This window comes from Dasypus novemcinctus, chromosome 11 (assembly GCF_030445035.2).
Source record: "Dasypus novemcinctus isolate mDasNov1 chromosome 11, mDasNov1.1.hap2, whole genome shotgun sequence".
NCBI lineage: Eukaryota > Metazoa > Chordata > Mammalia > Cingulata > Dasypodidae > Dasypus > Dasypus novemcinctus.
In genome coordinates, this window is record NC_080683.1 from 7912961 (window position 1) to 7939100 (window position 26140).

At 43.0% G+C, this 26140-nt stretch overlaps 1 protein-coding gene and 1 pseudogene across 7 annotated transcripts in view; one reads left to right on the plus strand and one right to left on the minus strand.

Annotated features, from left to right (window-relative positions):
- The first annotated feature begins 314 nt into the window (after nucleotides 1-314).
- Nucleotides 315-1535, plus strand: LOC101432984 (bifunctional methylenetetrahydrofolate dehydrogenase/cyclohydrolase, mitochondrial pseudogene; annotated as a pseudogene).
- Nucleotides 1536-6430: 4895 nt separating this feature from the next.
- Nucleotides 6431-26140, minus strand: part of SLC26A8 (solute carrier family 26 member 8) — a 72389-nt gene continuing 52679 nt past the window's right edge. For 5 of the 7 annotated variants that reach the window (XM_058306637.1, XM_058306639.1, XM_071218430.1 and 2 more), the window contains 9 exons: nucleotides 19729-19824; nucleotides 18485-18591; nucleotides 18333-18402; nucleotides 17828-17920; nucleotides 17583-17714; nucleotides 14508-14882; nucleotides 11858-11912; nucleotides 11577-11761; nucleotides 6431-7272 (listed from right to left, as the gene is read on the minus strand). In XM_058306637.1, the coding sequence (XP_058162620.1) occupies nucleotides 6790-7272; nucleotides 11577-11761; nucleotides 11858-11912; nucleotides 14508-14882; nucleotides 17583-17714; nucleotides 17828-17920; nucleotides 18333-18402; nucleotides 18485-18591; nucleotides 19729-19824 (1596 nt within the window). In that variant the 3' untranslated portion in view covers nucleotides 6431-6789. The remainder of the gene's footprint in view (nucleotides 7273-11576; nucleotides 11762-11857; nucleotides 11913-14507; nucleotides 14883-17582; nucleotides 17715-17827; nucleotides 17921-18332; nucleotides 18403-18484; nucleotides 18592-19728; nucleotides 19825-26140) is intronic. The other 2 variants (XM_071218432.1, XM_071218431.1) reach the window with 1 other exon arrangement.

The window sequence follows — 26140 nt, forward strand, 5'->3', positions numbered from 1 at the left end:
CTGTGAGAAGAAATGAAGTCGTAAAGCATACGATGATATGGATGAACCTGGAGGACGTTATGTTGAGCGAAGCAAGCCAGATAATACCATATGATTGCCTTACTATGAATTTATATGTATCCAGCACATTTAGTTGAGAAATGTATGTTTTTACTCAACTGTGTTTTTTCTTTTTAAAATTATTTATATTTTCAATTATGTAATGTACAAAATAAAGTTAAAACAAAAAAACAGCATAACAAACTTTTTAAAAAAGAAAAGGAAACAAAACAAAACCATGCCATAGCTCTTCCAGGGCGGGCACCGGTACTGGCATGGCTGCGTACTCTTTTGTGTCCACGCTGGCCGCCTGGCTGCTCCGGCCTGCGCAGAAGTGTCACCCCTGCCATCGCTCCTTCCACCTCTCGGCAGTTCGACAAGAAGCAGTTGTCATTTCTGGAAAGAAACTTGCCCAGCGGATCAAGCAGGAAGTGCGGCAGGAGGTGGAAGGCGGGTGGCCACACCTGAGCATGGTTCTGGTGGGTACGAGCCCCGCCAGCCACTCCTCCATCCTCAGCCAGACCCCGGCAGCCAGGGATGTGGGAATCATCAGCGAAACAGTTTTGAAATCAGCTTCGATTTCAGAGGAAGAACTGTCGAACTTGATCAGTGAGCTAAATAATGACAAGGTAGATGGCCGCCTTGTTCAGCTGCCTCTTCCAGGGCACACTGATGAAAGATCTGCAGCACTGGTTCTCCAGACAAGGATGGTGACAGATTTCATGTAATTAACCTAGGGCGGACCAGTATTCGATACTCCCCCCCTCCGTGGGGTGTGTGGGAAATAATTAAGCAAATTGGAATTTCAACCCTAGGGAAGAATGTGGTTGTGGCTGAAGGTCAAAAAATGCTGGAATGCCCACTGTGATGGATTCCCGTGGGGCCCACAGACGTCCTGGAGATGAGGCCACTGCTACAATAGCTCATCCCTACACTCCCCAAAGAACAGGTGAAGAAACATACAATTCTTGCAGATATTGTGGTGTCTGCTGCAGGCATTCCAAATCTGTTCAGAGCAGCTATGATCAAGGAAGGAGCAGCAGTCATTGATGTGGGAATAAGTAGAGTTGAAGATCCCTTAACCACTAAGCCCAAGTTGATCAGAGACGTGGATTTTGAAGGAGCCAGAAAGAAAGCAAGGGGAAGTGGGTGTGGCTCAAGCAATTGGGTACCTGCCTACCACACGGGAGGTCCCAGGTTTGGTTCCTGGTAGCTCCTAAAAAGAAGATGAGCAGACACAGAGAGGACATAACAAACAGGGAGCAGAAAGACGGCGAGTACAAACAACTGGTGGGGGGGTGGGGGGTTGGAGAAAGAAAGAAATCTTTAAAAAAAGAAAGCAGGTTACATCACTCCAGTCCCTGGGGACTTTGGTCCCATGACAGTGGTGAAGCTTATGAATACCATTATTGCTAAAAAAAAAAAAACCCGAACTGCTGAGATTTGAAGAGCAGGAAGTGCTGAAGTCTAAAGAGCTTAGAGTAGCAACGCCTTAACTGTTTTTTCTCTTTTATGAACAGCCTCCTAAGCCAGTTCAAGAAGCAAAACAGGCCAATAGAAGTGCAATATTTTAAAACATTATTCTTGTGATATAGTTTAAAATGGTGCTTTGTATTTATTGAAAGTTGAAATTGGGTGGGCCTTTGCCCAAATAGCTCTCACCCAGGAGCACTCCAGCATCCTGCTGGAACACGGAGAAGCCCTTCGCCTAGTGAGCACCACGTGGCATTGTCACATTGCGAATGGGTGCTTCACTTTGCACAACACTTCAGTTGCTAAAATTTGCCTTTTCTAGGATTGCATTTCCCAAGTGCTATTCCGGTAAAAATTGATACTCACTTTAGGTTCCAAACCTGTTGAGTTCAACTGGTCAAAGGAAAAAAATGTTGACAGAGAAATTAAGGGAATGGTAAACAGGAAGAAATGACAGCAATTAAGAAAACAATTACCCAGATTTATCCATGTATTCATTGATAGCCGGATTTATCTAATTAAAACATCTGGGTGGCACAGAAGAAAAACGACATACTAATAGTATTGCTCAGCTGCCATGGCTTAGTCACTGGGAAAATGTTTAGGGTTCTATTTGTTATTAGCTGACATTTTATGTATGTTATCATTCACAGAAATCTACTCATTTTTGTTTTCTGGGATTGAAAAGTCTTATGTTATAAATTATTCATGTGTGTTGTCATATTTGACTTTTGTTATATCTCTAAACGTCATTGTTAAATTCTTTTACTACTAAAGAGTATATGGGTTTTTTTAGTATATCTTGAAACCTATTTTTGAAAATCAAAACTGATACAGAGTTGGGCTTGATAATCATAGGACAGCTTGAGTTAAGTATGTAACTTAATTTTCCATCAAATAATTGCTTTTCTCTTTGAATTTGTTGGTTTTCCTAAAAGGTTTTTATTTATTTTATTTTTTTAAGATTCACTTTTTAAAAATTTATTTCTCTTCCCCCTCCCTCCCAGTTGTCTGCTCTCTGTGTCCATTCGCTGCGCATTTCTCCGTAACCGCTTCTATCCTTAGCAGCAGCACCGGGAATCTGTGTTTCTTTTTGTTGCGTCATCTTGTGTGTCAGCTCTCAGTGTGTGCGTCGCCATTCCTGGGCAGGCTGCACTTTCGCGCTGGGCGGCTCTCCTTACAGTGCGCACTCCTTGCACGGGGGCTCCCCTACGCGGGGGACACCCCTGAGTGGCAGGGCACTCCTTGCGCGCATCAGCACTGCGCATGGACCAGCTCCACACGGGTCAAGGAGGCCCGGGGTTTGAACAACAGACCTCCCATGTGGTAGACGGATGCCTTATCCATTGGGCCAAGTCTGCTTCCCCTAAAAGGTTTTTAAGAGCTTGAAGTAATATTGAATTTAATCAGATTTTCTGACTAAAGCCTTTTTTTTTTTTGAGGTTCCAGGGCCAGGGATTGAACCTAGTACCTCATATGTGGGAAGCTGGGGCTCAGCCACCAAGCAACATTGGTTCCCCTGAGCTGTTTTTTTTCATGTGTTTATTGTTTTTTAGTTTTTAGGAGGCACTGGGGACTGAACCTAGGACCTCCCATGTGGGAAGCAGGTGCTTAACCACTTGAGCCACATCTGTTCCGTAAAGCTTTTTTTAATAAAACAATTTGGTATTTAAACAACAACAAAACATGCCATACATTCCATTATCTGAAGAACACAAGCTTTTATGAAGATTTTTTTCAGTAACTGGGAAAAATTTGTGCTAATATATTTACACTTTCAGACCCAGTCTTTACTGGCTTTGCAGCCTTTAGATTTTTTCCTCCAATTCCTCATTAGAGGTAAAAACTGTAAAAATGACCATGCTGTGAAAAGCGAGCTAACCAGCCTAGCCTTACCATTCTGTAAAGTTTAAAATGTCTTAAATTTCAGATGATCTGCATTTTGGAAGCAGCTGGCCTTTGGGTGCTTCCTTTAATATTGTACTATTTGCAATCTGGTAACCAGTTTTCTTAAAATCTGATTACTTTGGGAGGGGCTGGAACTTTTTATTTTTTAATTTTTTTAGGAGGTACCAGGGAGTGAACCCAAGACCTAATATATAAGATGTAGCTCAGCCACTGAGCTACATCTGCTTCCCAGAATCTTTTTTAAAGAAAGATGTAGTCTAAGCATCTGGTTGACCTGATTCATCAAAGCCATGATCAGCTGATTGCAATTATTGCAGAAAGGACCAAATTCTAAGCAGTAATTCTACCACTTACTGCTCGTGTCAGAAGTCATTCTGTATTTAAAGACACCCCCCCCCCCCCCATGGAAATGTGAGAATTTAAGGCAGCTGGAGCAAGAAAGTGTCAACCCACAGAAACCAGGCTTTGCATGTACTTCCTTGGCTTCTGTTTTAAATGTGAAATGTTTCCATCGTATTATTACATTTCTGTGCCTATTTTTGCTACTCTGAGGACTCATTCCTGGTTTGACTCTGTTTCTAGTTAAGCCCTTGGTGTCGAGGAAATTACCATCTGGCTGCATCCCTGGGTGGTCAGCTTCTGTACTCGCCCATGATAAGGAGTCATTACTCCTGGTTCCCCACTTGCCTCTGCCCTTCTGGCAGTCATTGGAACCTGCTTTAAGCCTAACTCCTGTTCATCCTTCAAATCTCAGGTCTTCAGTCACAGACACAGGAAGAACTTCCTTCACACCTGGTCAGGCCCTTCTGCTGTATATCCTCAGAGCCTCCTTTATTTTACTTTAAGGTACTTATATCACAATTTATAGTAATTTTTGTCATCTTTTCTGCTTACCCTTTGTCTTCAGCACCTGGGACAGTGTCTGGCACATAGTAAGAGTTCAATAAATGCATTGAGAGAACGAGAATAAACAAATGAAGCTTGTTTATCTCTTCCTCTCTTTTAGGATGCAATTATACATGGCCTTAGGCTAGTTGCAAAACTTCTCTGAGTCTCAGTTTACTCACATGTAAAGTGGGGAAAATATTATATGTACCCCACAGTTTGGGGGGGACAATGCATGTAGCTTACAGAATAAGTGAATGGAAAAAGACCTTGAATAAAAGGGTGAAAAGGTAAACACAAATGGGTTTGTATGGCTAAGAGACTTCAAAGTGAGTAGGGAAGTCACCAGAGAGGTAACGCTTATGCATGTCTCAGCAGGATCTCATGGACAGCCACGTAGATACTACCCCAAATAGTGGGGCTCCTGAGGGCTCCAGAAACACCCAGGTCCTATGGTCATGGCAGATAGCTCCAGAGTTTGGTGCCTTGCCAGTGGGCCCTACATTGGAGTTTGTGCTCCCAAGTGTGACAGAATTGGACTCAGATGTGACTTCTCTACACATGCCTCTTCTGTCCCTTTTATTTGAACCTATAGTTGGTAGGTATATGTCCAAGAGACTTGAATCCCTGGGCTGTCCATGTCCCAGCTGGGCCCTGAGCCTCAGCAGAGTTGCAACACCTGCTCTCCAGTTCATTGGACTCACTCAGGACAACAAACAAGGAGGTGAGGATGGACAACCACCACACCAAGGAACCGAGAGAGTCTACAACTGCAAGCAAGAGAGTCCCACCCATCAGCCATATGGGATCAAAGTTCCCTCTCAATTAGAGGTGGAGTGGGCATCACCATCCCAGAGTACTCAGGATTGGGGAATAAAATATGGACTAGAGTGGACTTACTGGTATTCTACTATAGACTTACTGTGATTCTAGCAATGGAAAAAATTATATCATTGATGTGGACACAGTGGCCACTGGAGGTGCTGAAGTCAGGAAGAAGGAAAAAGAAGTATAATATAGGGTCATTTTCAGGACTTGGAATTGTCCTGAATGGCATTGCAACGACAGATATAGGCCTTTATATATCCTGCCATAAACTACAGAATTGAGTAGGAGAGAGTGTAAACTACAATGTAAACTATAATCCATACTCAGTGGAAATGCTCCAAAACGTGTTCATCAATTGCAATGAATGTACCCCCCCCACACACACACAGTGAATGCATAAGATATCTTTCATTTGAAAAATGAGAATAATCGCATACTCAAGCAAGAGGAGTCTTGTTTAGTTGGAAATAAAATACATAATTGCATATACCCTTGCCCAGAGTTCTAGCCAGGAGCTCTTAACCTTTTTTGTTCCACAGACCCCTTTGGCAGTCAGGTGAAAACCACGGACCCCTTACTAAGTCCACACCATCCTGTGTCTTATCTAATTAATATGTCACACCTGCAGCAACGCATCCCCACGAGAATAATGTTTTTTCAAAATTTCAATTCAAGCTCATTGGGCCCCCTTTTAAGAACCCCTTTTGATTACTGTTTAATACTAGACATTTTTTAATTGGGAAAGGGGGAAGATTTTTTTAATGGGTTTGGACAAAACTAATGATCGATTTTTCCAGCCCCTAGGAGGTTTGCGTCTCTCACAGATTTTAACTAAGTTTGGTTTACCACAAGTACAGACTCCAGATTGTCTATATCTTAGAAACCTGAGAGAAAACAGCAGTGGTGGATGTGGATGTGAAGCGCAGGGGGAGAATCACAGTGCTAACAGGCTCAGCAGTTGGTTCAGCCGAATGGCATTAGGAAACCTGCGGTGAGATAAGATCCTGAGCTCTGGGAGTCACAGCAAAAAACGCTTTCAGCTGAACAATCCTTTACACTATAAACCTCACAGGCTAACTGACCTTTGGCCTGGCTTGACCTGCCTACCTACGTTTCCTTCATCAGTGCAGTGATCACCTCTCATAAAAAATACAATTGCTGCCCAATTTTTCTTTTTCTTGATCTTCTCTTCTCTACGATGTCCACCCATTTCTGGAATCCCTCCCACCCATTTCCCTTAGGGACACAATACAGAGAAAGGAGAAGGTACAGGAAAGATCCAAAGTCTTCCCAGATGTAACTAGAATTAAATATTTTATTTGAGCCTTGCCTCTTTGGAGAAAGGGGACAGAGGTGAAAGGAGTAAGTTAGAAGTGGTCTGGTGGAAACCCCAGAGGTATGGGGTGTGTGAAAGAGAAGAACCTTCACTAGCACATTTGCTGACGGTGAAATGCTCAGAGACTGGACTGGAATTCGGAGATCATTCTTGGTGTTTAGGTACGTGGTCTGAGAGTGTGGTCCCAATGATGAGTGTGGAAGGAGACAAGCAATTGGAGGAGTCACGAGGCAAGTGCTGCTACTTTGTATCAGGGCTAGGTCTCCTGACCAAGAAATTCCAGCTTGGGAGGGGAGGATATGCTGAGGGAATCTGTCCCCTTATTTCCAATCCGTCTCCTTCAGCTCCTCAGGGTCATTGCCCTCGGGAGAGCAAAACTCCATATGTTGATGTCTCCTTTCCACTGACCGTGAAGGAGGCCGAATCTGAGACGGAGAGCCAGGGGCCTGAGTCTTATACGGAGACCTGTACTGCAAAGAATGAGCTTGAGACCGGGGCCTGGGTTTGAGCTCGGGCGCGGGCTCAGGCGTGGGCTCAGGTTCCTGCTCAGGTTCGGGCTCTGTTTCAGGCTCCAGTTCTGATTCGGGCTCCAGCTCTGACGCAGGCTCCAGTTCAGGTCCCAGGACTAGGTCCAAATCCAGCTCAGTCTCTTGTTCGGACTCGAGTGTGGGTTCCAGCTCCAGATCGAGCTCTGATTCCTCCTCTATTGTTAACTCCTGGAGTCTGGGGAAGCCTGAATTCAGAATTTTCTGGCTTTCTGGATGACTGAAACTCATTTTATACGTTGGGTCATCTAGTATATTCTGAAATATACACAATTAGTTGAGTTAAAATTTACAATGAAATTTGCGTTTTGAGCACAGTCAAGACATTTACAAACACCATGGCTTCCTGGCAAAGTAGAAAATATTTCTCACCTAAATCTACTTTTCATCCTCTTTGCATCCTCTGGTTCCTCAATTCCTCACCATTCTTCAGGTTCATCAGTCCCTCACCTCTGTTTCTTTGCATTTCTAGCTATCCTGGATCTCATGGTCAACCCTTTCAACCACAGTGATTTCAACAGTACTCTGAAACATTTTGTCTTCTTGATCTTGTCTTGCTAGCCCTCAGTGTAATCCCTGGCAGGGCATGTAAGGCCCTCCATGACCTGGTCTCTTGCATCTTCTTTAGCCTTTTCTCCAACTGTGATCTGCACCTTTGCTCTAGCCATACAGTTGCCCACAGCTTTCTGACTGCTGCTTACCTTTGTGCGTGCCGCTCCCTTTGCCTGCTTTGTCCTTCTCCAGCTCATTGAGCAACACTTAGTCATTGTCCCAGATTCAGATTAAAGACGTCTTGCTATATAAAGTGTCTCCTGTCAGCTTCCCGTCCCTCAACCAACCAGAATCACAGCTTCCTTTGTGTTCCAACTGTCTCTCACTCATACATTTATCATAGTACCAGTGACAAATTGCCTTATTGATTTACAAGCCTATCTCCTCTACTGGACTAGACTGTAAGCTCCTTGAGGTAGGGCAATGCCTGGTTCTTGACACCCCCAGTAGCAGACACTGAGCCTGTCACATAGCAGGTGACCTGCAAATGCTTGGTGAATCAGCCTTGCAGCAGCATTCCACAGAATGAATCACTTTCACCCTTCCTTTTCTTCTCTTCCACTATTATGACACTCCAATGCTTTTCCTACTACTTTCCTCATTGCTTCTCTCTGGTCTCTTTCCTGTCTTTTCTACTTCTGCTGGGCTTCTAGATGTTGGCATGACCCAATGCTTGATCCTGGGACCTGTCTCTTCTCCATCTACACTCTCCCCATAGGTAATCTCATTTAGTCCCATAATTTTAGTTACCATAGTTATGCCAATGAGTCCTGGTTATAATCCTTCCCCTGATGTACAAGGTCATATTATTCACTTGCCTTCTTGATATCTCCACTTGGATGTCTAATAGTTATCAAGAATTTAATATATCCAAAATAGAATTTACTCCTCTTCTAGTCCTCCCTATCTTAAATGCCATAAAAATTTATATATTCAATGCCAAGTCTTGATATAAGTCCTGATAAGAATATCAGTAAATCAGAAAAATACTTTTTAAAAGCATAGTAATATCTATCTTAAACCAATAGTCACAACTAAACTTAATAGAGACACATAGTTATTTTCATTTAGTTCAGGAGTAAGACAAGACTCACTGCTATTACTTAAATTGTTTTAGAAAGTCTAACTAATGCAATAATATATAATATGAAAACAATAATTCTAAGTATTGGAAAATAAGAGATTAATAATATTACTTGTAGAAAAGAGTTTTCTATCTAGAAAACCCAAGCAAAAGAACAATGAAACTTCTTAGGACCACTAAGAGGATTCAGAAAGGTGGCTGAATAATTTTTATAAAAATCAATAGATTTTCCTATATATTAGCAATTGCCAGTTAGAAAATATAATGGAAAAGAAGATTCATTTTAAAAGAAAAATAAAATATATATAAAGTGTCTAGGATTTATCTACCTAAGGAAAGCTACAAATCCTTACTGTGAACCATTTTAAAAGGTGGAATGAATGTAGAGACAGTCCATATTCCTGGATATAAAGAATAAATAGTTTTTAAAGATACAAATTCTCAAATTAGTTTATAGTTTTAATGCAATTCTAATGAAAATCCCAACAGGTTTTTTCTTTCTCGTGCAATAGTTGTATTTGTTGTTTGCGTGAACCTGACAAGAGATTCAAAAGCTGGTTTGGAAGAATAAATTGGTGAGAATGCCTGAGTAAATTTTGAAATAGAACAATGATGTCAGAGAACTTTCTAACTGAATGTTAAAATGTATCACAAAGTAATAGTAATCAAAATAGTGTGATATGAAAGCTATACTAAACAATGAAAAAACTAAGTTAGAAATAGCTTTAGTTTTCACAAGAATGTATTTTATAAAAAATAGCATCTCAAATTAGTAGGGGAAAAGAAGTGTAATAGACACTGTAGCTCAAAATGGTTAGTTTACACTGATTAAAAAAATAAAGATAACTCTACTTCTAAACACCATAAACTGAAATAAATTCTAAACATATTAAAGAGTATAACATAAAAAGTGAAAAAAAATCTAGATGAAAATACATTATTTATTTACTTTCTAAGTGGAAAGGGCTTTCTAAACATAGAAAGCAAATAGAAAATAAAAGAGGAAAAAGTAATAGATCTGACTATACTAAATATTAAGACAAATATGTCCAGAATATCATAATTATAAATAAAATAGAAAAGTTTCCTAGTTTCACTGAGGAAAAACAAGAAGAGCTGGGTGAAATTTCATAAAAATTCTGATTGAAGGTACCATAAAACTAACAAGATAGTGAAGAATTGGCAGGCCAGGATTTGGAAAAAGGTGGACATCTAGAGAGGTGTGCCTGGCCTTTGGGACCACTTTTGCCCTGCAGGTGTTTGATGACCTAAAAGTGGCACTGGGATACTGTGCAGTTCTTCTGACAGCTGTGAGGGCTTGGGGTTGCAAACACTAGATCCTAGCACCTACCAAGGGAAGGGTGCTTCCCACAGACTGCAACTGGGCTTTGGGTCATCTAGATAGGCCAGCAAAAGCTCAAGTCCTGAAGTCAGATCAAAGTGATCCTAGTGAAACAGTCAAATTCTTTCTAGAAGAAAATAATCATCCTAGGCTTCAAATTATTTCTGTAAACATTTTCCAAATACAATGTCTGACACACATCCAAAGATTACCAGGCGTACTAGACTTGGATGGTGAAGGATGCACATTGAATCTCTAAGGCAGTAGTTTTCAGAGTGTGGTCCTTGGACCAGTAACATCAATATTACCTGGCAACTTGTTAGCAATACAAGTTCTTAAGCTGCACCTCAGACTCAGTGAATCAGAAATTCAGGGAGCTGGAGTACAGAACATCCAGCAACCTGTGTTTTAATAGCCTTTTAAAATGATCGGATGCATGTTAAATGCTGAGAACCACTGGAAGCCTCCAGGCATAAACAGGAGGACCTCGGGTCCCAGATGGTGTCAAGAGCATTCTTGCTCCAGGTAGAGGGTTGGACCAGATGGGATCTAAGGGCTCTTCCAAGTCAAAAGTTTGTGATTCTATAATTTTACATATGGGAGTGGACTACAGAGCTGTAGCCAAAACAAACAAACAAAAAAAGTTCAAATCTAGTTATCAGGGAGAAAGTTGTTCTGGAAAAGCACAGGCACATAACATAGAGAACTCTCAACCAAGCAAGGGAAATACTTGGTAATGCATTATTTAAAAAAAAAAAAAAAGGAAGAAAAAGGCCATGTTTTACAAACTTGGATATCTTTTATTTCTTGGATTTTTAAAAACACTTATTACTATGGTAGTATTTTCTAGGCATAAAAATTCAAACCTTATTGGAATGTAGAAAGTCAAAGAATCAGAGGTTTAATTGAAAAATAATTTCTAGTCATTAGATGGTGCTTGAGGTAATATTGAGTTTAATAGATGGTGCCCATATGAGTTTCAATTTCCTTTTGAGGAAATCTTTAACTTATACAGATACTAATTAAAAATCATTGATGTAGGCCCAGGTCTTCACTTTGCATTAATTAATGATTAAAAATTCTGGTTTATATAGACGTCTCCTTTTTGTTTGGTCAGGTGAGTTAATCTCACATCACTTACAATGTAAGTAATAGCCGAAGTGTTGGACATGCAGAGTCAGCTAATCAGCAATTTACCTCTGCCATTTTATCAGTTTTATTATTGATCCCAAGGGTGGAGTGGGGGTAGATTCTAGAGGAATGGCTAGGGGATATATTTAAAATATTTAGTACCTGGTGTGGCATAGGCAGTAACCCAGCTTGCTGTAAAAGGGTCCTTTAAGCTTCTGCTGGGTTAGGTAAACTCTTTCTTCAGCTGGAAAAGGGCTGTGAATAGGACTCAGATACCAAAACAGTGGGGCACGCAGGTCCACTACTCTTTACCAGCTGGCTATTTGCCTTTTTTGAAATCTGGTATAGCTATCCCCAAAAACCTTTCCCAGACAGGTTCATCTCTATCTGATCGGTCCTCTCCCCAACCACTCTCCCATCGCCCTCACCGCCAGATGGTTGACATCATCTAACCTTGTCTGTCTGTGAGTAGGTGTCCTGTAACACGGTCTCAGACTCGTCCACGCTTAATTCGGAGGACTCTGGCAACTTCCTTGACAAGGCAAACAGCACGGCACCGTGGAGGGTGAGGAACAGCTGGGACTTGGTGATGCCGGCATCAAAGAAATCGTTCCTCTCTAATGCCCTGACCACAGAAGCTACAAACCAAACCCGGAACACACAGAGTCAGAGACTGGGTAAGCAGAGCACCCAGGGTGCAAAGTACAGCCCTCTCTTGGGGGAAGGATACTCACTGTGACACCCTGCAATGAGCACCAAAATGTTGGCGTTTTGGAAAGCATTGCACATCTGCGGGGAGAGAGTAAATGCACGTCAGAGAGCTTCACACTCGCTGAGAAAGGGCCTTCTAATTGGCTGAGTTTGAAAACTCCTTTGGTCATTCACTTGTCTGGGAAGCATAGACCTATGGTTTCATTGTTTTTTTGTGCATTTTTTTGTCATTTGCTTTTATTTTTTTTTCTTTTTTGTTTGTGTTTTTATCTTTTTCTTTTTTCATTGGTTTTTTAATTTTGTTTTTTTGCTTGGAACAAATACCTTTGCATTCCAATTCCACTACAAGCATTTGATGAATGTACTATTGAAGGGAATGTGTAAAGTGCTGGGAATATAAAAGAGAATCACACTGCTTCATGTAGGGGTGGGGAGGGAGAGGGAGGATTGCTCACAGCCTTGAGGAGGAAACTGTTCAATAAGTGGAAAATGTTCATGTGAGGAAGGTTCTAGGATGGAGAGAGGCACAGGTGTGATGGAAACACAGTGGAGAGTCCTCACAAACCACTGTATCTTGGATTATTGCTTAGTGTTTGCACGTGGCCCATTCTCCCTGGAGTTCACTGAGCAGAGAAGGCAAAGCATGGCCCAGTGATAAACCTTAGTAATTTTAAGATTGAGTAGAATCCAACCCTGAGCACTATGTTAAAAATGTCAAAAGAGACAAATAGAGCAGACTGACTCTGCTTCTTTCAGTACTGAGAAGAAACAAGAAAGTCATTCTTGATCATGTGGTAAATCATGAGGTCATTGGTGAAGAGCCACTATGCATATACCCTAAACCTGGGAAAAGTAAGTCTCATGAATTACAAAGAAGCTTAACTGAGTAGTTCTTCAATAAAAATGGACTGCTGGGATTTTTTCTTAATAGGTTTAAGTTTTCAATGATAAAGTAAACAAAGCCTAATGATTCCCTCCCATAAAGAGGTACAGAACAATTGTAAAGGGAATGAATGAAACTGTTTTAAAAATGTAGATGTGCACCATGAATCTCCGAAGGCTGTCAGGTAGAGGAGTCTGACCTTGCCCCCATGTTGGGGTCTGAGCAAAAAGTCATCAACATAGGTCAGGAGTGGGTGGGTGATGCCAAAGAGCAGAACATAATGGTGTCTCCACGAAAAGGGGAGGCAAGAAAGGAGAGAGGGGAGAGGAGAGCACAATTGCACCATGGAACAGAGGGGAAGAGTGACATAAAGTTAGATGCTTTTGTTCAAATCCTGGCCAGGCCACTTCTTCGCTGTGAGCCTCAGATCCTTAAAGGGAAATGTGTTTTGTCTTTCAGAACTGTTGTGATAATCAAGTGAGGTAGTGTATATAACTGTGCCTAGCTCAGCCTGCTACATAGTAGGCATTCCATAATGGGGGCTGAACAAAATCTAAAGTCACGACTACAGTGTGGGACTGGAAAAGATGGAAAAGCCCAAGAGACAAGAGAATAGCAAGTATACTTGAGTCTGGAAATGGAGGGTGGGGTGGCGGTGGTGGTGGGGGAGAGCTCATGGATGGAAAAGCCCTGAATGTTAATCTCTTCAAGCCTTTCATTTTGCTGATGAGGAAGCCACTGAGACCCAGGGCAATTCAGTAACTTGCCGTGGGTCAGATGGACGGTGAGTAGCAAAGCAGGTCAGAGGACACGTCTCTAGGCCACCAACCAGAGTTCTTCCTGTTCTGGAAAGTTTCCTATTGCCTCAGACCAAAGAGGAGCTGGACTCACTGAAGAAAGAATCATTGTCCTTTTAGGAATAAGATGGTATGATAAAATAGGGTTCAAGGACAGAAGAAGGAAAGCCAGCAAAGGGGCCTATCTCAAAAAAGAGGGGTGCAGTCAGAGCTGGGAAGTGAGTGTTCAGGCTGTCTCAGCCTGAGTCAGAGTCTGCAGAAGGAAGAGTGAGATCAGGTGTTATCAACGGAGAGAAGCTTGCTGAGAAAAGACATTGTCCTGTACTGACAAGACACTGAGCGAGGAAAGCTAGATGGTTAGTTGTGCATCTACAAGAAGGAAGGAGAGAAATGAAAACCGTTAGAGAAACAAGAGGGTAGGAGAGAAGCCGGGATCCAGGAATTCAGCTGTTGAAGGAAAAATCTTCTAGCACTTTTCACCCAAAGATTTGGGCAAGGAAGAGGGAACTGGGCAAGATGCTACAAGCAGCCATAGGCTTGGGCTGCTATTTCATCACTTCTTCAAAAATGAGGAAAAGGCATCCCATTGCCTTTTACGGTTTCTGGCTCAGAGTAGGTGAGTAGTGGAGAATTCTTGGTGAATTTTTTTTCTGCGGCACTCACACATTCCTTGAAAAGATTTGCAGCTAACTGCGGGATACAGTGGGAGTAACCAGGTGTGGCCGAGATTGCTGTGTCCTATTTTTCCTTCCCTGAGAAATAATAATGTGCCATGCTTACTGAACCCACCCAGTTCACTAACTCAGAACTGGCTCATTTTCTTTTTCTTCCAGTTGAATATATACTTCTGAACTACCTTCAGTGTGCAAGGAATCGGTGGCCTAGCAATCGCATAGCAGCTGCTGGGTGACCCCAGGCTCCCGTCAGGCTCGGGGCAGCTGGGGACAGGAGGGCATCCATTCGAGCTCCTGCTGGAGCCCTGCTGGCACTTACCTGTCGTAATATGACAGAAGCCCGTGAATCCACAAAATGTACCATGGAGAAATCCAGAATGATGGTGTGGGTGCTGGGTGAAAGAGACACATCTGAGTAAGGCAAGAACGACCTGCTCTTGCCCTGACTCGCAGAAGCTTCAGGCAGCGGTGGCAGCGAGTCGTTTCTCAAGGGGTTATTAGGGAGCCAGGCTTTCTCCACTTCGTCCTGGTTCTGCCCTTGATTTCTCTGGGAGGTGGAAGATATTGTGTATGGCACTTGTTCGTCGGACACACTTTGGTTCGTGCTCAAGCTATCGAAGCGTGAGCAGCGGACCAGGTTAGTGGAGGATGAGTCGTGATCCACTTTATTTTCAAATCGTTCTGTGTAAACAACCTGGAGAACAGAGTTAGGGGAAGGCTGTGATGGGATCCGAACAAGGGCTGGAAGCATTTGCAAGCACGCTGCTTCATTTGACCAGCTCCCTTCACTCTTAGGGAGTGTCCCCCCGCCCCCCACCCTGGGAGAGCTCACTGTCCCTTCAAGCTCACATCGGAAACCACATTTAGCCTTCTCTAAATAGCATTCTCTTCCCTACTTCCCTATGTCCATCAATGACATTCTCGTTGTCCCAGTGACCCAGACTTAAAATCAGCTTTGATTTATTGCTTTTCCCCACTCCCAGGTTCCTCTGGTGCCTAATACATTGTTTGAAGTTTTTCCTCCAAGCAGTCCCTTTACTTAACATTCCCTGCCTTCAGCAGTGCAACAGTCTTCTGTCGGACTTCCTTTAGGAGACATAAATTACTGGATCAGGAATGTTTCTCTCTCAACCCTTTTGTCCTCCTGATAGGCCTTGAAGGCCTGCTACAGTTTAAGCACAATTTCAACCCCAGGGTACCAGGACATGCAAGATGCAGGCTCTGCTTCTGGAGGAGGGGTCGACTCTACCTGGGCAGAGGGGACATGCCCAAAGAGAGGATAAAAACAACAGATAAGAACTGTAAGGCACATGGGGAAATGAAAAGAATTTGTTTGCTCGAGTGGAATAACATGGGTGATGTTTTGCTTAAAAAAATCTGTTATCGTTCTAACAATGTGCCTTGTGAAATTTTTTTTTTTTTTAGGTACTGGGGGCCAGGGATTGAGCCTGGGTCCATGAATGTGGGAAGCAGGAGCTCAACTGCTTGAGCCACATCCGCTCACCAGGAAAATAATTTTAGAGATAACAACCATCCACGGTAGTTATATATTGTTTTAGCAAAAAGAGTGACTTAAAGGTCACTGCGGCCCGCCAGGCCTTAGGGGGACAGGTGAGGCTTAGCCCAGCAGAGCAGAGATGCAAGGTCTTCCCGGCAGAGGGAAAGCGCCGAGAACTTCCCTTTCTCCCCTTCAGCTAGTCTAGACTGTCTTTCGAGGGGTTCACAATCCATTCACGTTGTGCCTTCCCGACCTTCTCACACCCAGCCTCTTATTCTGAGAACCCCATCCTCATTTCCACGCCGGTGACTTTATCCAAGCCCGTCTGTGGACTGGGGGTCCTCATCGTTCCTGCCTCGTATCAATCCAAATTCTCTCTCCTGCCCAGGGCAGGTTCATTTGTACCATGAAGTTGCCGAGATTTTTTTGAACTCACCTTGATCACCTCTAATATGAAGTCTTATAGTTAGTCTAAATACACAATTTAGCACTTTGTACCGCAACATATGAACTACCCTATTTCTTCTATTTTAAGATGCACCACTGCTTTTGTACCATCAAGAAAGAAAAAAGATTGCAAATTAAATTATGATATGCCTTCAGTTTGGGGCATGATATATCCAAATTTCATATGTAAATCTACATCTTAGAATTCATAAAATACAATAATAGTCTTCTACAGTATGTCACATTAAAATAGAGTTGTCTTACTAATTTGATTTAAAACTCCATGAACTGCTTCAAAATAATTCTGGGGTTTTGAGGGCCTGGTAGTGATTTTGAAGGGTACAGATGAAACCGGGTGGCTGCCATAAGCTGGTCAATGCTAAAACTGATGATGTGTACACAGGGACTCTTTATACTCTTCTGTCTACTTTTGCATATGTTCAAAATTTTCCATGAAAAACATTTTTGCTTAAAGTGCTCCCTGAACTCAGACACCTTTAAAACTCTCTTTTTAGAGGCATGCCCCAGGTGAACCCCTTTTTTATGGCCTCATAGTTCTGGGCACATAATAGGAGCTTGATAAATACTTGGATGACCCTATTCCACTCTCAATGTATTTGCCAATGTCCTGTAAATATTCTCTACAATACTCAGCATAATACGGGAACAAAATAAAAAATTAACTATAGTGTTAATTCTGTCCTCTCGGCAGGGAAGCTGAAGAAAATGCCCTTTGAACTTCACTAACCTGGCTATGAGGGCACAGTCGGTATTTTCAAGGAGTTCAGCAAAGACTACATTCAACGTGGGTGGGTGGGAATGAGAGGGGTGCTCTTTGTTTGAAAAGGTAGAGCGTGTGTATTTGCGGCGCCGACGGCAGGGGCAGTGGAGGTTTGAGCATGGGGGGTAGAGTCTGTGTGTAGATACGGCTGCCCCTCCAGGAGGGTGCCCCTCCAGGAGTGATCACTGAAAGGCCCCAAAGCTGGAGCTCCCCTGCTCTGGGGGAAAAGAAGATCTACACAAGGCCTGGATTGGAAAGAACAAATATTTCGTAGTTCTTGTCAAAAATATCCTTCAGATGCTGTAAAATCGCCATCTGGAATAGCAACCAGAGCTTGGCTCACCCTCTGCCCAGACATTTCCTTGACTACCAGCAGGCATCAGGAGACCCCGGCAGATCTTTAAGACCCCCAGCCCTCCACCCCGCCCTGGCTGGGACTGGAAAACAATGTTGTCACTTTTCAGAAATCCACGTCTAGGCAGCAACTAGGCAAGACTGGTCATCTGAACAGGCAAATTAATCTCCTCCTACCTACTTTCACGTCAGAATCTGAACCTCAAAGGGGAAGCAGTGTCTCGATTTCTGATTCTTTTTATGGAAACTACTAGTGCATTTCTTAATATAATAAAACGCAGAGAAAAATGCAGGAAAGAAGAGGTATGCCTAACCCTGGGTGATGGTTCCGGTTCATCACAGTTGCAGTAACAATTACAAATCTTTTGTTGAGTGTTGGCATCAGCATTTGGATTAAACAGGCTGAAAACTTCTTCTTCTTTAAGACGCACTCTTTTCAGACCAACCTGAAAGATAGAAGGGGGATCTCCTACTGAGGGTGAATGGTGGAAAAGAGGACAGGAGGGCAGGGGAGGGGCGCCCAGCAGGTGTCGGAAGCTGGGAGGAGGCAAGAGGTTACCTCTGCCAACAGCTTTTGCTTCATGCGGTACACATTTACAAACGTAATGGAGTTGCAGCACTGGAAGATTTTCACTCCAGGAATAGTGATGGCCTGCGAGACGAAATGAGAAGATGAGGGGAATGTCTCAGCTCTTTGATGGACTAGGAATAAAAACTTTTTCGCACCTGCTGGAGAATCTGTACTCTCCTCTTTATGAGAGGCGAGAACTAGAACATCCCTTCCTCCCATTTTGACCCCCTGGTTTTCCTGGTTTCTTCTTTCCCCCTCTATTTCCGTACTCGCGGCTTTGTTCTCGGGCTTCCTTTCCCTAAAATACATTTAAAAATTATCCTTAACTGTTCACTATACTTTAAGGGTTTGCCTACTTAAGTACCCACGTGTACCCTTGTGCATGGCTCTCCTCTCCTTTCTAAATGTGTATCTGTAGTGCAGCAAACAACAGAGAAGGGATTTTGTAGAAACACTGTCAGGCTTGGCATACCCCATCATTTGGGATTCTTACCTCCTGGTAGTCATTGACACTTCTGTAAATGTTGGTGTTGGGGATCTGACCCAAGAGGAGAATCTTAGTTCTGAAAGGAAATGGCACTTGTCTTTAGGTCAGAGTTGCCCTGCCTTGCTATGGCTAACTTCCTATTCCCTGAGAAAAAGTACCTGTGTGACCTAACACTGATGATGAAGAAGGCAAAAGTTATCGAAACAAGTAGTCCAGCATCCAATCCCAGGAAAATCGCAGATAAGAAAGTCACTAGCCAAATAGCCTTATGGAAAAGGGAAAGAAAGGACAAGAAAGACCATGAAAATGAGCAGAATTCCAAAAAGCACCTGTCTTATCTCTCAACTCACCTTCACCCTGTCTCCCTTCCTATACCTGAAATTTAGAGAGTAAATTCCACAGCCATATGGACTGGTGCCATCACAAACAGTGGGTCCTCAGTGCTGCCTAGCAATTCTTTTATATCCCTGATCATCACTCTCTTCTAGTCTTTCTCTAAAATTTGGTTTCCTCTTGTGCAAAATAGAGATGATGATCGCTACTTTGAAGGCTTGGATGAAATTTGTAATATATTGGTAAAGTTTCCCAGAACACTCACCAAATAGTAGTTGCTATTTTAAGACCTATAACTGCAAATCTTCAATATCCTGTTTGAGCTCCTACCCCACTACCTTCTCTATCACCCTTAGTAGATAACTTTACCTTCATCTTTGAGATAAAATAGGCCGGTAGGGACTCACTTCAATACTTACATCCCACTTCACCTGCCACTTCTCAGTATCTGCATTCCACTTTCCCTCAGCTTCTCCAGTCCCCCTGGAAGTGTAATCTCACCTCCTAAGTCAGACTAGAACCACTAGCTGTGCATGGAGCACTGTTGCCCATCTAGGGCCTTGGCTCCAAAAACGATCCCTTTTCATATTTCTTTGCCTCTACTGCATCCTTCGCCTCTCGTCATAGTGATCTCCGTCTTTTGTTTCTTGCTGTTTTCCCTTTCTGTCCTCTGGTTTTGTGCACCAGAGAGAAGGAGGGTGCTCCATCAGTTATTCAGTCTGGCAAGACTTTCCTTCTCTTATTAGGATTTCCATCTGCTATCTGGAGTGTAATTACATGAACTAGACTAAAAGTCATTTTCAAATATGCACTGAACACAAAACCATTCTTACTAGATTTGTATGCAATTGTAGCCACTTAATTCCTTTCCTTTAATTGTGCTTAGTTGGAATGAAGTGTCAGCATTTTATGCACTGACAACCTTGCCTCCTCCTCCATCCCCTTTATTAAAGCAAAAGTAGCGTACTAGGCTGCGAGGCCCACGGCCAATCTCTTCTGTTCATTCTCTTCTGTCTCTCTCCAGCCTTCCCCTCTTTCCTTCCCCTCCTCAGCCAGAGCATATACTCACACATTCATACTGGTCCTGCTTCCACAGATTGGGAAGGGTGGAAATGGATTCAAGGTAGGGCAGGACATTGCTCAGGATGATACCAGCCAGCAGAGACTGTGGGGATAAAGATACACCCTGCTTCCTTTTCCCTTCAGGCAGGTGAAACTCCCAAATCCCCACCAAGGAATCAGAAAAAGACAGCCTTGCCACTGGGAGATATTTTTCATGGATATTTCACTTTATCACAATGTCCATACTCCAACTCACTGTGCAATCAAATAAATACTCTCCGCATTTTTCTCCGTGCTCCTTCATGATTGGTCAAACACTCAAAACAAGGCAAAGCCAAGGGCAAGGCCTGATTAGGCTGGTCAAGATACAAGCCTCTTTCAGATTCAGAGAGTTCCCTACGTAGGCAGTGAAAGGACGAGCCCCTCCTGCTCCACTGTTGTCTTTTTGGTGTGTGGGACGAGACCCATGGGGCTGGCACCTTTGCCTACGTGGCCTTGCTATGTCTTGTGTGTTTGGCATAACTGTGTTAGCCACGTTGTCTAGGAACCTTTCTCAGGTGGGATGACAGATTAAGGGAATTTCCACTCACAGAAACTAAATAGCAGTTTCAATTGGGCTTATATTCGAGTTTACACATGATACCTGTATTAGTCAGCCAAAGGAGTGCTGATGCAAAATACCAGATATTGGTTGGTTTTTATAAAGGGTATTTATAAAGGGTATCTGTAAGCTACCAGGCCATAAAGCATAAGTTACTTCCCTCACCAAAGTCTATTTTCACATGTTGAAACAAACTGGCTACCGATGGCTGCGTGGGTTCAGGCTTCCTGGGCTCCTCCCTTCCAGGGTCTTGCTTCTCTCTGGTCTTAGGGTTCTTCTCTTCCCGGGGCTGGCTTCTCTTTCCTCTATGAGCTTACTTCCTGGGGCTCCAGCTTAAGGCTTCAGCATCAAACTCCAGCATCAAAATTCCAACATCAAAAACCCTCAACTCCAGGGAAGTGGATTTGGCTCAACTGATAGTGCGTCCGCCTATCACATGGGAGGTCCAGGGTTCAAAGCCTCCTGACCCATGTGGTGAGCTGGCCCACGCACAGAGCTGGTGTGCATGTGGCATGGCAAGGAGTGTCATGCCACACAGGGGTGTCCCCCGTGTAGGGGAGCCCCATGTGCAAGGAGTGCACCCCTCAAGGAGAGCCACCCCGCATGAAAAAAAGCACAGCTTGCCCAGGTGTGGCATCACACACATGGAGAGCTGACGCAGCAAGATGACGCAATAAAGAGACACAGATTCCTGGTGCCTCTGACAAGAGGGCAAGCGGACAAAGAACATACAGTGAATAGACACAGACAGCAGACAACGGGGTGGGAGGTGGGCAGGAAGGATGGGAAGGGGAGGGAAATAAATTAAAAATCAAAAAAAAAAAAGAAAAATTACTTTAAAAAAAACAAACCCTCAACTCTTTTATCTGTGAATCCCCACCCACACACCCTAATGACGTGGCCCAATCAAAGCCCTAATCATAATTTAATCATGCCCAGGTACAGACCAGATTACAAACAGAAGCAAATACCTATTTTTGGATTTCATAACCATATCAAACTGCTACACTCCACCCTCTGAATTCCAAAAAGACAATTTTTGAAAAAACCTTAAATCAGTAGCAATGCAAGTACTAAATCATATCACAATCAATTTTAAGAAATATAGTTTGTATTGGGGCAAAGTCCTGTCTGCTATAGACCTCTGAAACTATTTATCTGTTTCCAGTACACAAATGGACAAAGAATAAACATTTTCATTATGATAAAGAGAAATTGGGAGGCAAACATGAGTCACAGGTCCTCTACAGTTCAGTAAACCTGCAGGGCATCCTCCATTCGATTTCAGTCTGAGAGTCATTCTTAAGATGATGGTTTCTTCTCCTGAGAGCCTTTGGGAACCCACCCTTTCCACTGGCTTGCTCAACAGCCATTTTCTTGGTTCCACCCTCATCAAGCACCTGGATGTCAACCAAGCTCCAGACCTCATCCTCCAAGAGTGTTGGGGTGATTGCCACACCTTACCCAATCTTTGGGCTAGAGTCTTAATCCCCCTAGTACATTGACATGAAGACAACATTCCCCCTAACCTTTGGCAAACAGACTCAACCCACTCAGAGCAACGAGTTGACCACCTGGCCTTCCCTAATCCATGGGATACAGGTCCACCCCTCTCAGACCTGTGGGGTGCTGACCTTAACCACCCTAATCCTTGGGGGATGTGCTCCACCCTCTGTACCCTGGGGCAGCAAAACTCTCCCAGAACCTTGGGCAGGAACATCCGTGCTCTTCAACTGTTAGGGCAAACTCACCCTCTCTGTAACATGGGTGGGGTTCCTCTCTTGGCCCAAGGTGATGTCTTAATTCCAGATCTCAGCTTCCATAGTTTTCCTCTTAAAGCCGTTTCTCTTTTAATCTCTCCTTTCCATGTCCAAAGTTGACAATGATTTTGTTCACACAGTTCTCTCAAAAACCTTGTTGGTTTAGTATGCAAGAAGCAGGGGTCCAAGCCATCAGACAGTAAGACTTTCCACAATACTTTCCAAGACAACTGCATCTTCAATTTTGATTTACAAGTTCCAAGTTTAGTTAAGTCCTCCACTGGGGCACTTTCTTCTGGGAGCTTGCCTTCCAGAGGCTTGGAATTTCCAGAATTAGTTTCTGTTTCCTTTGTGCCTGACAGTTCAGTCCTCTCACCTAGCATTTTGCTATAAGCTGCAAGCAGAAGCCAAGCTACATTCTCTGAGCTTACTCTGGAAATTTTTTCACTAAATGCCCAGGCTCATCATTTTCAAATTCTGCCTTCCATAAAACACCAGGAATTAATCTTGCTAAATTCTCTGCAACTCAAAACACAGATTGCCTTTCCTCCAGTTTCCAATAATAATTTCATCATTTACTTCTTTTTTTTTAGATTTATTTTTTATTTATTTCTCTCCCTTTCCCCACCCTCCCCCCCACAGTTGTCTGCTTTCTGTGTCCATTCACTGTGTGTTCCTCTGTCTCTGCTCATATTTTTGTCAGCGGCACTGGGAATCTGTGTCTCTCTTTGTTGCATCATCTTGCTGCATCAGTTCTCCATGTGTGCAGAGCCTCTCCTGGGCAGGTTGCACATTTTTTGCACTGGGCATTTCTCCTTATGGGGCACACTCCTTGGGCATGGGGCTCCCCTACAGGGGGACACCCCTGTGTGACATGGTACTCCTTGTGCGCATCAGCACTGCACATGGGCCAGCTCATCACACGGGTCAGGAGAACCTGGGTTTGAACCCTGGACCTCCCATGTGGTAGGTGGACACTCTATCCATTGAGCCAAATCTGCTTCCCTCATTTACTTCTAAGGCATCATAAAAAGTCTCTTTAGCATCCATATTGCTATCAACATTCTCTTCAAAGTGATCTAGGCCTTTTCCATCAAGCATCTCACAGTTCCTCAAAAAAATACCCTTTACCCATTTATTACCATTCCAGCATATCTGTAATTGCAAAAGCACTACCCCACTCCTGGTACCAAATTTTGTATTAGTCAGCCAAAGGGGTGCTGATGCAAAATACCAGAAATTGGTTGGTTTTTATAAAGGGTATTTATTTGGGGTAGGAGCTTACAGATACAGGCCATAAAACATAAGTTACTTCCCTCACCAAAATCTATTTTCAAATTTTGGAGCAAGATGGCTGCTGACGGCTGCCAGGGTTCAGGCTTCCTGGGTTCTTCCCTTCCAGGGTCTTGCTTCTTCTGGTCTTAGGGTTCCTCTTTTCCTGGGGCTTGCTTCTCTTTCCTTTGTGAGCTTACTTCCCAGGTCTCCAGCTTAAGGCTTCAGCATCAAACTCCAACATCAAAACTCCAACATCAAAAACCCTCAACTGTTCCTTTGCCTTGCCTTTTAGCTTGCCCTAATGACATGGCCCAATCAAAGCCCTAATGATAACTTAATCATGCCCAGGTACACATCAGATTACAAACATAAATCCAATACCTATTTTTGGAATTCATAACTATATCAAACTGCTATAATACCCTATAATTATTTCAACAGTGGGATACTGTTTTCTGCCTATCAAATTAAATAAGCAAATTTGAAACATTGATCATGTCCCATATATATGGCTAGGTATAAAAGAGTTCCATCCTTTTGGAAAATAATTGGCAATATATCAGGAAACAATGATATGCTTTCACACAGAAATTTTGTTTTACCTTTAGAAATCTATCCAAGATATAGAAAACGGTAGATGGGCAAAATTACTCACTGTTGTATTATTTAAAGTAACAAAATATAAACAAGCTTATTTTCCAATATAAGGAGATGATTAAATAAGCTATAGAATGGAGTATCATGCTACATATTAAATAAAAACAAGAATTGTATGCATAGTTAGGTTACAACTAGGCAAAGCAATATCCATTATCGGATATTGCCAACCATTATTAACATACTTACGTTAACAGTGGCTTATTTTTTATTGTGGGTGACAATTTTATCTATTATGAATGTTACAAAGTTTTAAATGAGCATGCCTACTTTTCTATTGAAAAGAAATTTTCTCAAATATAAGAAAATGAAGATCTATATTTATCAGGGTAGGAAAATCATCAGGGGTCTAAAGTAGAACCTTTTTTTAAAGATTTATTTTTATTTATTTAATTCCCCTCCCCTCCCCCGGTTGTCTGTTTTCTGTGTCTTTTTGCTGCGTCTTGTTTCTTTGTCTGCTTCTGTTGTCGTCAGCTGTCGTCAGCGGCATAGGAAGTGTGGGCGGCGCCATTCCTGGGCAGGCTGCTCCCTCCTTCGCGCTGGGCGGCTCTCCTTATGGGTGCACTCCTTGCGCGTGGGGCTCCCCTACGCGGGGGACACCCCTGTGTAGCAGGGCACTCTTTGCGTGCCCTGCGCATGGGCCAGCTCCACACGGGTCAAGGAGGCCCGGGGCTTGAACCGCGGACCTCCCATGTGGTAGACGGACACCCTAACCACTGGGCCAAAGTCCGTTTCCCTAAAGTAGAACCTAATCCACTTTAAGAAACACTTTTCGGTGCTCGTGCGGTCCCTTCATTGACTTGACATTACTCTGCCTTTTCCTAGCCTTCCTCTCCTTTACATGCTCTACCTGATCCTGCCACCAGGAGCGGCTGTGTCTAAGCTGACTCTGGTCTTCTGAGGGTTTCCAGTGACCTTTTGGACTTAACAGGGCAGTAGAGGAGGGAAATACAAAGACGAGGTCAAGGAAATCAACTGCACAGGATTTTAGAAAGGTTTTGACTTGAGTAAGAAGAAGAAACAAGTCTTTTCATTAAAAAAATACACTACAATAACATTTTTATCTTTCTAAATATTAAGGTAAAATATTCCCATGTAAAGAAGAATTAAACATACATAATTTCCATCACCCAAGAGATAACAATATTTAAAATTTTGGTATATTTTACATATATATATATTTACAATTGGAGTAATATTGAATAAACTGTTTTTTTACTAGAGAAGTTATAGATATACAGAAAAATCATGCAAAAAATACAAAGTTCCCATATACCACCCTCAAATAAACGTTTTTGTATTATGTTCAGATATTCCACTGATCAGATTGCGTTCATATTGCCTCACCCAGAAACATGCTAACTAGATGTAAAAATAATGTAACAACATATAAAAGCAAGGGCTGCTCTGTCCCTGATACATATTATGTACTTTTATCACTACCCTTCAGTGAATTGTCTGACAGTTTTTATTTGTTTGGGATTTATTTATTCTGCTTCTTCTGTCAAGAAAAAAATGTCCTTGCTCAAAGTAAACGAGGGAGTGGCACTCCTAAAATAAATTCCAAGAGGTATAGCACTAATGGTGCTGTGTAAATTAGGGTCTGGAGATGCCTTTTGCCAGTGATAAACAAGCGTAATCCCACCCTCCTCACGTAGATTCCATGGCCGGGCTTTGAGGTCCCCGAATCGGAAGAGCAGAAGGCAGGCGCAGCCTGGGAGTGATCCTGCTCTTCAGAGACCTGCTATCTTCCAGGTGGGCTGGAGGCATTCACTGGGATGGGGCTACCAGGTCCCACCACTCCAGGGGTAGGGACTTCCACCGCAGGGCAGGACCAAGCTGCTACACCAGGGAAGAAACTCTCTCCCATCTCCCAAAGGGCTAAAGGGGACACTAAGGAATATTTAAAGGAAATGATGGTCACTAAGCACTGATCTCTGTATTATAACTTAGAACAAATTTATTACAGACAGTAATGAGCACACGTGGCACCTCTAAGCGCAAGGTGATGTCTCACACAAAGGGAAGCACATACTTATGAGAGGCATCCTAGTTAGACAGCTAAAACTCAGCTCTCAAACCCTGCCTGCTCGATTCGTGAACACAACCAAAAGGGGCTTTGAGTC